Here is a 14,160-nt window from a genome sequence, read left to right as displayed (position 1 = left end):
ATGAATGTATAAATAATTATTAAATTAAAATTATAATTAAAATGCTTACATCTGGATTATCACAGCCAATCATTTTAGCATATGAGACTTGGGTGCATGAACAATAAGTTGGTTCATTTGGATCAACAGGCATGTCTATTACTTCCGGGGATTGTACAACTCCAGCTCCAACATCAGTACGGGTCTCTACCACAACACTGGCTACGCTATTGGTAGGGTTTATCGGATTAGAAACAGCACTGACTGAAGATGTTTTGGTTTTCTTCACTTGTAGTATAGTTAATTTCTTTGTCATTATTCTTACGTCCACCTGAAAGTGACACGCATAAAGAAATTGTCGCACACATAAACACATTAGCATCATAATAAAATATAATTCAGAACACCTACATTTCGGTAAACTTTCCTCTTCATATCTTGAAGTACTGGAGGCTCTGTCTTGCATTTCCTCTTCAAAACGTGTCAACTCTGAATCTAATTTCTGAATATATTCATCCACCTGAAATATCATTATTAATTATAGGTATTTATTATAATTATTATTATATAATATTCTACATTGTAGTAGAACAATAATTCAAATGTTATGTGAATAACTAAAAAACAACATACCAATTCATAAGTTTGATTAGCCAATTGAACTTTATCATCGGCATATTCTTTTGCTTTATTGAATTTACGCTGTATTTTGTTCATTTTTTCTATCTTTTTGCTTCCGTGGTAGATATCGATATTTGACAAAAAATCGTTCGACAGTTTATCAATGTAGCGCATCTCTTCTTGAGATCTACCGCCGAGCTCTCGCATCAAAGCGAAATTACGTTTTAACTCCACCGGAAGGTTCCCCAAACCTAAAATATCAATCTATTAGTATTTCGTCGGAATTCAAAACCAAAAAGAGAGCTTACTGTCAAGATATTCGTCCACGTATGGTGCTGATGCCATTATTGTTGGTCGATAATTATTATAGGTAGTAGCAAAAGATGAAAAAAACCCGTTTGTAAACAGCAACAACGATCCGGACTTTGTCGCGTATTAGTAATACTTAGAACACGAAATGTACCTTAAAAAATGTTTTCTGTCGATTTAATGGGATAGATAACACGACAAACGCGAAACGATTAAAGATGTAAGTAATACGACGATACGTAAATTGCAAACGTTTACGGGAAATCGTGATTTTTTCGTACTTCAATTTGTAAGGCAACAATACACGACCACAGACGCGTATAAACAAAATACACAATAGACGTACAAGTCTTACGACAAGCTTTGTATACACAATATGTCGGACACTCGGACTTGGCGACTGGCAACACAGCGCTAACGATTTTGATTTACCGGTTGGACCGCTGCAATAAAAGTGATAAAAGGGACCGAACCTCAGCAGCTGTAGCTCTATCGATTCGTCGTGCTAACGTGGCTACGTTGGACCGCGTGTCCGTGTTGATGTTGAAGGAAGAAAAAATATTTACATTATATTATTATTTTTAATACGTCATGTACTTACATTTCTTTTGGCCGGGAGATCGTTCTACACATTTTCTGCGGGACGCCGTGACGGAGTCGTTACCATGACGTCATCACCTCTACTCTACTCAACGACCGAAAAGGTCATACCGATTTCTATACCGTTGTTAACAGTTATGATGGAACGGGGGTGGTGGAGGTTGTGTTGTTGTGGAGGTGGAAGAGCGGTGCTTTTCAGTAGGCGTAGCCCGAACCATAATCGCGGTGTTCCGATCGTGCTGCCGGCAAACAAAACACCGTAATACAGATAAGAGTCTCCTTGGTGTTTCGTTGTCGCCCCGCCGCCGACTCGTCCAATCTAACGACGTATTCGAGCTGATGTTCAAGTAGACCATATCGTTACGTATGACGTATCGGTCTTATAACAAACTTATAACAAAATATTTGGAGGTTCAATGAGAAGTACGTTCCGATTATGGTCATATCTTTTTTTGGTTTTTATCAATAATACTGTGTGGGCTCCGCCAAAATACAAATGTTAACTGACAATATATTACTGATTGATTACATCATTTTAAATTTTTGATATAAATTAATACTTATACTTTAATACTGATTTTCTTGTTTTTTAGATTTCAATTTGAAAGTTCATAATGTAATTGATTTCTTTTGAAATGTTACTGAATAAAAAAAAAATTTGAACATGTTTATGACAGCAATAAAAGGAAAAGAAGTGGCTAGTACACAACATTTAAATCTAACCTGTGACCCTAGTATGTTTTATAATAGGGTATTAGTATTTCATACAGCTGTTATGAAGTCTGTCTATCAGTGTTGGGAAGAAACTTAACTTAAGTTACAAGTTACTATAAGAAATTACTTTGCAAGTAATTTGATGGTAATTTAATTACATTTTATTGTAACATGTTATTTGAGTTACTTTTTTGTAATAATTATTACTAAATTAATAGTAGATACTGAACGTACCACTTTGATTTGATCAAGTATTTTTCTTATTATTCTTAATAAATATTAAAAAATTAAATTATTATAAATTTTTCTAAAATTAACGCATCCCCCATTCAGGAGACGTGTTTTTTTATTAAATTTTTGTCTTAAAAAAACATCTTAAAACGACATTTATAAAACATTCCAAAAAAAAAGACGACCTTATATTTTCCTGTTAAAATTACAAACAATTTTAACTATTTTTAATTATTTTATTAATTTTAATTATTTAATAGATTTCTCTACCTTTATTATAAGTGACTGGTTTCAAATAGTGTATAAAAATAATTTTTTAAATATACCAAAATTTTTTCTTTATAAATAAAAATAAAAATAAATATAAAACAATGAATCGTAACAGCAAAATTATTAGTCTTTATGAAAAGATAATATGAAATAATGCGTCATTATTACAATCTTTAAAATCAGAGGAAGTTTATTTATGTACAAAATGTCAAGATTTTAAGAAAACCGACGAATTTAGTAAAAATCAAAAGTGGTGTAAAATTTGTATGAAAACCAAAGTTAATAATGATTTTAAAATATGCGAATATGGAAAAAAAATGTATTTGAGATCTTATAGTACACATTTGATATCAAACAATCATAAAAAGAGAATGGATAACATGAATAAAGAGAACATTTAATATAAAATTATAAAAATAATTTTGTTATTAAAAAATAAATAATATAAATAATATAAAATAAAATTTTTTCAATATAAATAAAAAAATAAATAAAATAAAATTGTATACAATAAATTAATAAAAAATGCCGGAACAGAATCATATTATATTAGAAAAAATGAAAGTATCTGAGCTTAAGTCAATAGCAAGAAGTTTTGATATAAAAAAAATTTACAAACTTAATAAAGAATGTTTAATAAAAAAAAAAAAAAAAAAAGCAATAACCTTATTGTAAATTTCAAGAAGATACCTTCAATGAAAAAAATTATTTTAATAGTTCACTAAAAAAAACACCGGAAGTTTATGAATTAATAGATGTAATTCAACTGAATACACACCAAAATACTAAATTTAAGATATATAAATGTGAATATAAAATTAATTTTAAAAAAACATTAATAAAAGATCTAAAGCCATGTAAACCAAAATACAAAATTAATTATATAAATAAAGCTTTAAATAAAATGGTAAAACTTGCTAAAAGTAATTCAACATATGAAAAAGGTGATAGAATAAGTATTGCATTATTTAATCCAAATATAAAAGCACCTATATATTACTGGAATGAAATCTGATGATATCATAGTAAACTTAAAATCTATAATTAATGGCTTATTAACTTCAAATGAAGAAATTGATATTACAGAAACCACTTTCCAAGTTCAAGTAGTAAGCATGCCAAGAGGATCAAAAGGAGATAAAATAATAAATTTATCAAAAGATATCAATACTAAAAGAAGTATTATTCAAATTAAAAATGATGATAATTTATGTTGCCCAAGAACTATTATTGTTGCATTATCTACTCAAACAAATAATATTTTAGGATATGAATTAGATTCCAATCATATTAAGTAATTGAAGATTGGTAGAAAAATTCAAAAAGATATAGCTTTAAAATTATGTAATATGTTAATAAAATATATTGAAAAAGGATTTACATTTGATGATATTAAGAATATGGAGCATGCACTAGATATACAAGTAAATGTTATTTGTGCTGAAAATTTAAATACTTTAATTTATAAGGGTGAGGATACAAAAACTAAAATTTATTTGTATAAAAATGGTAATCATTTTGATGTTATTACATCAATGGCAGGCTTTCTTGGTAAATCTTATTATTGTAAAGAGTGTGATAATTCATATAATAATAAAGATAAGCATATATGTGTTAAGTATAAAAATGTATGTGGATTGTGTATGAAATCTGAACATTTAAGTAGTAAAAAAAATAAAATATATATTTCCAAGATTGTAATAGATATTGTTATAATCAAGAATGTTTAGATGCTCATTATATGCATATATGTATGGTATCACATAAATGTATTGATTGTAATAAAATCTACCTGAGGAATGATGAACATAAATGTGGAATAGAGAAATGTAAAAATTTTTGGAAAGAAGTTGAAATTGAAAAACATAACTTTTACATTCAGCGAATTAGACAGAAAAGAGGTAAATGTAAAAGAGAAATTTGCTTATGTAAAGGTAACTATTACTAAAGGTAAGCCTATTAAAGACTTAACACTTAATGAATTGAGAATTAAAGCAAGAGAAAATAAAATAAAAAGATAGTAAATTTAATAAAAAAGAATTATTAGAATTACTATAGTTTATTCAGAATAAGAAACACAGTCGGCGGTCGACAACTGCGTATGGGCGTGTTTACTATATACTGTCAGCTTACAGATAGTGTCTTTGATAGGGATAAACAAACGGGTGTAATCTGACCACCGCCGACTGTGTTTCTTATTCTGAATAGACTATATATCCATTTATGTATTTATTTCCTTTTGCAAATGAGATTTTCGGTGAAAGTGAAGAAGAACTATCAAAATATACCTATACAGAAAAATATATGTTTTTTGATTATGAATCTCCACAAGAAACAGGAACTCGAATTGCAAATAAAATAATTGCACAAGATTTTAATGGAAATAAAATAATGTTTGATACAAATGAAGAATTTTGTAATCATATAATAGCCAAGGAATATAAAGGTTATACATTTACAGCACATTATGCAAAAGGATATGATTCACAATTTATCTTAAAATACTTGGTTGACAATACTCTAAAGCCATTTACAATTTATAATGGTACAAAATTAATGTTATTAGAAATTAAAAATTTAAACATAAGAATAATAGATAGTTCTAATTTTATTCATGGACTACTAAGTAGTTTTCCCAAAACTTTTGGTCTTAAAGAACTTAAAAATGGTTATTTTCCACATTTATTTAATACAGTAGAAAATCAAAAATAATATAGGTATATTACCCGATAAAAAATATTATGGATACAAGGCAATGAAAACAGAGAATAAACAAGAATTTGAAAAAATGATAAAATTAATGAAAATTATATATTTAATTTAAAAGAAGAATTAGAGGCATACTGTACTTCAGATGTGGATATCGAACGAAGAGGTTTTTTAGAACTCAGAAAACAATTTTTAGAAATAGCTAATATTGGCCCTTTTCAATATATAACCATAGCAGGTGTTTTTATGGCTATCTATAGGTCAAAATATTTGTTAAAAGATACTATAGCTACTTTAGATAAAGAAAAGTATGAAAATTATTCAAAACAATCTATAGCATGGCTAAAGCATTTTAATAATATAAATATTTATCACGCTTTAAATGGTGGTAAAAAAATAATAGCAGGATCTAAAGTAGATAGCTATGATGACAAATCAAAAGCAGTTTATCAATATAATGGATGTTTTTGGCACGGTTGTACTAAATGTTATAGAGATAGAGAAACTATAAATAATATAAACCATGAAACAATGGATGATTTGTATCAAAAAACAATTGAAAGAAGTACAATAATAAAAAATGCAGGTTATAATCTTATTGAGAAATGGGAATGTGATTGGATAAATAGTAATACATACAAAAAAGTGGAAAAGGCTGATATAGTTGAGCCTATTAAACCAAGAGATGCTTTCTTTGGAGGTAGAACAAATGCTACAAAACTCAAAGTAAAAAATACAAAAATGCATTATATTGATGTATGTAGTTTATATCCAACTGTGAATTATTATGATTATTATCCTGTTGGGCATCCTAAAAAAATATTTAATTCAAAAGTATATTCTAAAAAATGGTTTGGATTAATTAAATGTAAAATTGTACCCCCGAGAAATCTTTATCATCCCGTACTTCTAGTTAAAATAAAAATGAAAAAAAGTGAAAAGTTATTATTTTCTTTGTGTTATAAATGTGCTGTAGATCAAAATCAAAGATGAGATCATTCTGAAGAAGAAAGACAATTTATAGGAACATGGACAACAGATGAAGTTAATACAGCTTTAGAAAAAGGATACATAATAACAAACATTTATGAGGTGTGGCATTTCGAAGAAAAAACAACAGATTTATTTAAAAAGTATGTTAAAGATTTTATGAAAATAAAATTAGAAAGCTCAAAACATAATTACAGTTCTAATGAAGAGTTTATAAAAATAGTTTCCGACAAAATGGGTATTTTATTAGATAAAGATAAAATATGCTATAATCCAGGTAGAAGAGCTGTAGCAAAAGGATGTCTATGTAGTTTATGGGGAAAATTTGGACAAAGACAAAAAATGAAAAAAACTGAGTTTGTTACAGACCCATAGCAATTCTATAAAATATTATTAGATGATAGATTAGAAAATATAAATATAAATTTATTAAATGACAATATGGTACAAATGTACTATAATTATAAAGATTATTACATTGAGAATTGTCATAATACAAATATTTTAATAGTTTTATTTATAACATCTAGTGCGAGATTAAGATTATTTAAAATGTTAGATAAATTAGGTAGAGTTGTAGTTTATTTTGATACTGATTCTATTTTCTATATAGATAACGGTGTTAATAAAATTAAAACAGGAACAATGTTGGGAGAATGGACTGATGAATTAGGTGAAAATGTACATAATATAACAGATTGGGCATCTACAGGTCTTAAAAGTTATTATTACAAAACAAATGATGATAAATTTAAAACGGTTATAAAGGGTTTTACTTTAAATTATCAAAATTTATTAAAACTTAATGGGGAAGCAATGATAAAATTAATTGAAGAAAATAATAATAATAATATAGAACTAGAATACAATCAAATAACACGTGATCCACTTAATAAAACTTTAATTAATAAAACAGTTACAAAAAAATTCTCCTTTGAATATGATAAAAGAATAATACTACCAGATTATGATACAATACCATCAAATACAAATTATAATCATTTAAATTTTAATTCTAAAAATTCTAAAAATTCCAATATGTAATTCACATTTATAATAACGATAACAGTAATTCTTTTTCATAAACTGTACCTTCTATATCATAAATTTTATAATAATTCACATTTGATTTAAAAATGTTTTCTACTATAAATATTTCCTTAGACCAATTAGTTTTTAATTTATTTCGATATACATCATTTATTGAGAATAATCTAACTCTATCATTTATTTCAAATTTAGGTTTAGAATTACTAATATCATAGTTATAAACAGTAGAAAGTAGATCATTCTCGTTTTTTTTACTTACATCAGCAGGTTTCATTTTTATTGTTCTATGGTATGTATTATTATATGTCTTAATAATCTTTGGTAATTCAGAGATCCATACATTGTTTAAATAAAGTACTTTCTTTAATTTATCACCTAATGTCCTATTAAAACGTTCAATTATAGAAACCTTTTTATAGGTACCTGTACTATACATTGTTATGTTATATTTGTTTAGTATTTGCTTTAAATCTTTATTATAAAATTCTTTACCTTTATCAACATGTAAATTTTTCGGTACATCATATTTAAATATTTGTGAAAATGCATTAGCAACTTCCAATCCAGTTTTTGTTTTTAAAGGAACTGACCATACATATTTAGAAAATGTATCTATTACATTAAGAATATATTTAAAACCATCATTCATTTTGTATAAAGTCTTATAATTATCTTCAGCTTTATTTGCATTGTGTTTATTTCTTAAACTGTAACTGGGATCGTCAGTTTTTGCTTTTGGTCTATAAAAACAGTACAAATCAGCTTGCCAAGTGTCATTTATACCTCTTTGTATAAAATGTCTTGTTTCAAAATGTTTTCTAGCCGGCTTAAATAATTCATAAACTTTTATAATCCTGGTAATTTTGAGATATTGTTCTTATTTGTATTACATTTTCTACATACTGATAATCTTCTATATTTATTATTCTTTTTAATAAATTCAGGAATACCTATGTTTCTAGTTTGAGATTTACATTTTTTACAATAATCCATTTATTTAAGATATTATTATTAAATATTTTCTCTAATTGTATTATTGGCAAGATCATAAAAAAATTCTGTACCAGATACTAAGCAAATATACCATATTGTGTTAGCAGGTACATCTTCATTAAAATCTGCATGTAAAACAATACTAGTTTTAGGTCCAGAAATCTGTGATGGTTACCTACTCATATTAATAACAAAAAATGGTCGAGTATCCTTAAATTGCTGTGGAGTTACATACATTAAAGATAAATCTCGATGTAATCTGTTATAAATGTTTTTATAGTCCATCAACATGTCATAAGCAATATTAAATTTTTCATTTTTAAAGTCTAAATTTAATAATTCTTCTGGATATCTCATGCTATCAATATCCAACCAAATATTATTCAGATTACAATTATTAAACTGTATTGGATCTCTTAATTGATTATCTAATTTATCTGTCTGAAAAGCTACTATAGCAAACAAAGGATTATGGACATTTCTATATATATTTGTTATATCTTTGGTGAGTGTTTTACCAGTAATATTTCTATCTTCAATACACTGCCATGATTTAAATATAAAGAAATATACATTCATTTCTTTGAGATAATGAAGTTAATTCATTTATTAATTTAATTTTATTCATGTCATCATAAACTACATATGGAATCCTAATATTAAATTCATCAATAATAATTTTACCAGCACTTGGTAATTCATTCTTATCATTATTCATTTTTTCTCTAAATAAAGCATCATCATCTGAATGTCTTAAAAAACTTATTTCAAATCCACCTTTATAAACTGGATATTGTATATCTTTAAAAAATCCTAAACATAAATTTGATAATTTACTAACAGCACTTAAGTAACCACTACCTGTAAATTTTGATTGAAATCCACTATTTATGGTTGGTCCACTAAGGTCTGCAGAATAACTAATAGTACCTTTAATCAAACTACATCTTCCAACATTATCAATTGTGTCTATTATTTTACTATTTTTTTTTAACTTCAATGCATGTAAATAAAAATGCAACAAAATTATCAACTGATAATATATTTGAACCCTTTGGATAATTAGTACCATCAGCTTGCAAAACACGACCAGAAAGTTGATATTTTGATTTTTTATATTTAAGAAACTATTTTCTTCTTTTATATTAAAAGTTGTGATTTGATTAGCAGAATTAAGATTTGATAAAGAAGAACCTAACCTATCCTGCTCACGAATAATATCCTTGTCATATTTACCAAAAATACTTTCTATTTATGAGAAAAAATTTTTAATAATATTTTTTAAAATGTTTAATAAAATCTAAACACAAATGACCACCACACATAGGAGGATCGTTATAAATTATAATTTTGAAACTCACCAGTTGTATAAAATAAATTATCTTTTCCCAAATATTTAATAACTTCTTTTAGTGGATTACAATCTCCATATGAATCAAAATATATTTTTTTCTTATCATTTTTTACCCAAGCAACCCAATGTGAACCGGATTGCTCAGAGTTATTTAAATTTAATATTCCACATTCATTTTTCCAAGGTTTTAATGGTAATTTGGTAATTTATCTTTCATGAAACAACCTCTGAAATTCGAAATATTTTTTCCGAAACTCATTATATCATAATTAGTTAATGGTTTAGTTTCTTTTTTTTTTTTGAATCCTGAACCAATTTATAATGTTTTAATATTTTTGATATTGTTTTCCATCTCTTTATTATGCCTTTCCGCTTCTTCTCGTTTCTTTTTCTTGTCATTTGCGTCTATAAATGTATTAGCTACTGCACTTGCTCCTCCAGCTAAAGCACTAAGAGAACCTATACCTGCTATAATTAATAGTAAAAAACCACCTACTTTATTTTTAAGCCGTTTATTTGTAATAACTAATCTTACACCTTTTTTTATTATTTTTCGCGCTCTTTAATTTATTCTTTTGCCGATCAGTTAAATCAAATATATTTTTACCATTTTCAATTTGAGTGTATTTTAATTGAATTGTTACATCAGTATTTTTATTAAAAGCTGTTGAAAGTTTTTCAATTTGTGAATCGCTCAGATTTAGATTCATTTAATAAGAAATAATTTTATTAAATAATCCCATTCCAAAATATCTTTTCACTTTCATTGCATTTCTAGTAACTAATGCTGCAGCTTTTTACCTAAAGATGCATTTGGATCTATAAATCTATTCCATGCTTTATCTTCTAAAATTTTATCCCCAATATGTCTTGTCTTAATATCCTTATGTTCCTTATAATAATAATAATCATGTTCCATAGCAGCTTTATCTAGTTCATTTACTGGTTATTTCTTTTTTTCTAAGTCAGTGAATGGTCCAAGATAATTATATCCTGGCCAATGAATTTCTGGCATAAACTTACTATTTAATAGGTTATTCATAAGTCCTGACCCTTTCACAACTTTTTCAGGTAAACTCGTTACATATGATATTAAATAGTCAATACCTTGAGGAGTAACAGCTAATTTTTCCAGTTCTGTACTAAAAAAATGTACAACATCAAGTTTTTCATTGTCAAAATTATTATTCCCTGCTTTTTCTTTGCTAGCAATAAAATATAATCTCTTTAATAACTCGCTTAAATTATGAATATATTTATACTCTATTTGATCTTCTGGATGTTTTTTCAAACCACCTCCTTCTTTTTATCCATTTTCAACTTGTAAATCATTTTCTATCTCTTTTGGTAATTTCTTTTTTTCCTTCTTGGCTATATTTTCAGGTAATCCATGCCAAATTCCAGAAATCATTTTCATATATTTATCTCCTTTACTTGATTTAACATTTCCTGCTCCTTTATCATTATTTTGATACATTGAATCAGTTTGAATTAATATACCTTTATTATTGTCAAAATCTTTCTGTGTATAAAAATTTGGGGTAGCATACGCAGGATATACTAATAATTTAAATAATCCTTCTGTTACTTCATATATTTTTCCATTTATAATTAAATTATCATCTTTAAAATTTTCTACATCTTTTCCAATCATATATTGTCTTTCTGGAGTATTGTAATATATTCCAAAAACTGAATCATTTATTCTTGGTAAATACTTTGATGTTATTGGACCTAATACTATAGTATTTTTTTGTACTTGGAGACATATTTTTCTTAATTGGCGATTTAGTATCTAAAGGTGACCTGATAGGTGAAATTGGTGTAAATTTATCATTTTCGCTATTTAAACGTAATAATGCAGGCTTCTTATATGGAACCAACTTTTTTTGGATATCTTCATCAGTTTTTATATTTATTTCTTTAACTTCATTTACAGCATTTACAATATTTTTTAATTCATTTGTTATAGGTCTGAAAGATTTTTCCTTTTACTCATCATAATATATACTTTTTAAAGCTCCATTTTTGTATATCTTTTTCAATTTATCCTTAAGCTGAATTACTCTATCAGCTTCTTCAATCGAAATTTTATTATTCATACTACCTCCTCTTTTTGTCTCCATCTTATTATCAGCTTTAATCTTGTTTACTTTATCAATCTTGTTTTCAAGATCTTTTCTTATTCTTTCTATATCCATTTAATAAAAATAAAAATTAATTAACGTTCTAAAAATGAATTTTATCGTTCAGTAAACGAATTTTATTATTCATTAACGGCTTTTATCGTTCAGTAAACGGTTTTTATTGTTCAATAAACGGCTTTAATGATCAGCCTAGTTCGTTTATATTCAGGATATTAAATTTATTGTAAATATGATTATTTATTAAATCAATTGATATGAATCCAAATTTTAATTTCCAACAAATTGAACATATAGATTTAAATTCTTCAAACGTCATATCATTGCTTATAAAATCACTCCATATTTTCTTAATATAAAAATTGGGCTGCTTGAAAATAATCAAAAAATTAGAATTCGTTCTGATTACTTGTAAATCTAATAAACTATAATTTTGAGCTATATAAATACATGAAATATTTTTTGATCTGGATCTTATAAAATATTCTTTTATTCTATCTTATTTATCTAAAATATAGTCGTCAAAAATAACCAAACTGTTAGGTCTACAATCATCAATAGATATTATACCATCATCAGTAATATGCGCTTAAATTTTATCTATATTATTAAATACTTCTTTCAGTTTTTCATAAATTGGTTGATCAATTGATCTCGCAAAAATATAAAGATTCTTATAATGAATCCAATATTTAAGAATAATATTACATAATAAATTAGTTTTACCTGATCCAGATGAACCTATAATTAAACATCTCATAGGTATTGGAAATATTGATCTTGATCTACTATCGTCTAAATGAAATGCTGTAGTTTCATAATTATCCATTTAATAAGGAAAGATTTATATAAACTTATCAAATTTAATTTTTCTATTAAATTTTTTTCCTATTAAATATTTTAAGTATTTTAAAATAAAATAAAAATAATAAAAATGTCTGATTTAATTTCTTTAATAACACGATTATATAAAAAAGGCTATAAGTATGAATATATTAAATTATCAGATTTAAAAGTTGATGAACAGTATAAGGCCAATGATTTTGAAATAATTAACACTAAATTTGGAAACAGAGTTTCTGTAATACTGAATAATAAATATAAACTCATTTTACCGGATAAATATTTGGATATTATTTCTCAATATTTGTACGAAATGAACGGATTTGAAATATTTATTATATATAAAGGTAAAAAAATCTTAATAATGGACAAACAGTCCATTTGATGGAATTTGAATAAATTACTAATAAAATTTTATTAATATAAATGAAGATAATTAAAATCATAAATGGATCTATTCATTTAGAACATTGCATATACAATGAAAATAATGATATGTCTATTGGACTTTATGCTGTATCTTTTACTAACTCTAATAACTTAATTAAAATTGAAAATGAATGCCAAATAACAATTAATAACAACGTAACCAACATAAAAAGTGGTCAATATTTTAAAAGCGAATCAAATAATATAATCAATTCATTAGTCATATCTTTTGTTGATAAAAAGGTAAAAATTGAATCCCCTTGTTATTATAATTTAGACGAAAACTTAAAGAAATATTTAGATTTTAAGGATCTAAATTTTATAAGAACAAGTACTAAAAGCATGATTTACTATCCTCTCAATGATGAGCATTATATAAATATAGAGAAGGATTGTGAGTTTACAGTTAAAATAGAAAAGTTAGTACTGACTACTTATAAAATACCTATTGGAGTCTATTCAATAAGGGAAATTGGAAATTTATTAAAATTGTTAGAGTAGAATACATAGAATTGCTTATAAATCATTATTCTAGGGCGTTTGTGATTCATGATATAAATGTATAAATATATTTCCTGGTTGGCTAGGATCTGTACACGATGCACATGTTTTTAAAAATATCCCAGTCGGTGAACAACTTATTTTCAACTCATTAAATATCTTTCCTAGACACATGCACATCCTTGGTGATTGTGCATATCTTCTTCTGCATTTTTTAATGACACCATAAAGGAACAATGGCCATTGAACTAGAGATTTTTCGCACTTCAATAAAAATTAAGCTCTAGTTGGATAGCGATTGAACGAGTTTGACATGGCCGAAGTACGTGATGGGGCTCTACAGCACACAAATCTTGAAACTCTTTCAATTCGGCATATCTCTTGCAATTTGACTTAAAAAAGTTGTAAACATCACAAGATAGG

At 26.1% G+C, this 14,160-nt stretch overlaps 1 protein-coding gene across 1 annotated transcript; it reads right to left on the bottom strand.

Moving 5' to 3' along the window:
* Window positions 1–86: 86 nt before the first annotated feature.
* On the bottom strand, window positions 87–1,504 carry LOC126549747 (inhibitor of growth protein 5-like). The gene is made up of 4 exons (XM_050200048.1): window positions 909–1,504; window positions 613–851; window positions 391–499; window positions 87–310 (listed from the first exon to the last, which is right to left on the bottom strand). Exons 1-4 carry the CDS (start codon window positions 943–945, stop codon window positions 228–230), a joined length of 468 nt encoding a protein of 155 aa, XP_050056005.1. The 5' UTR covers window positions 946–1,504; the 3' UTR covers window positions 87–227.
* Between the last annotated feature and the right edge of the window lie 12,656 nt (window positions 1,505–14,160).

The sequence above is a fragment of the Aphis gossypii genome, chromosome 2, assembly GCF_020184175.1.
Source record: "Aphis gossypii isolate Hap1 chromosome 2, ASM2018417v2, whole genome shotgun sequence".
Taxonomy (NCBI): Eukaryota; Metazoa; Arthropoda; class Insecta; order Hemiptera; family Aphididae; genus Aphis; species Aphis gossypii.
The sequence above is the reverse complement of the archived record's forward strand: the minus strand, read 5'-3'. Positions and strand labels throughout refer to the sequence as shown.

What these genes read in the sequence shown, in the direction of transcription:
- LOC126549747 (XM_050200048.1), bottom strand. Translation starts at nt 945, where the DNA reads ATGGCATCAGCACCATACGTGGACGAATATCTTGACA. An exon ending in CGTGGACGAATATCTTGACA is followed by an intron (nt 852 to 908) that starts GTAAGCTCTCTT and finishes TTGATATTTTAG; the next exon opens with GTTTGGGGAACCTTCCGGTG. An exon ending in AGAGGAAAGTTTACCGAAAT is followed by an intron (nt 311 to 390) that starts GTAGGTGTTCTG and finishes TGTCACTTTCAG; the next exon opens with GTGGACGTAAGAATAATGAC.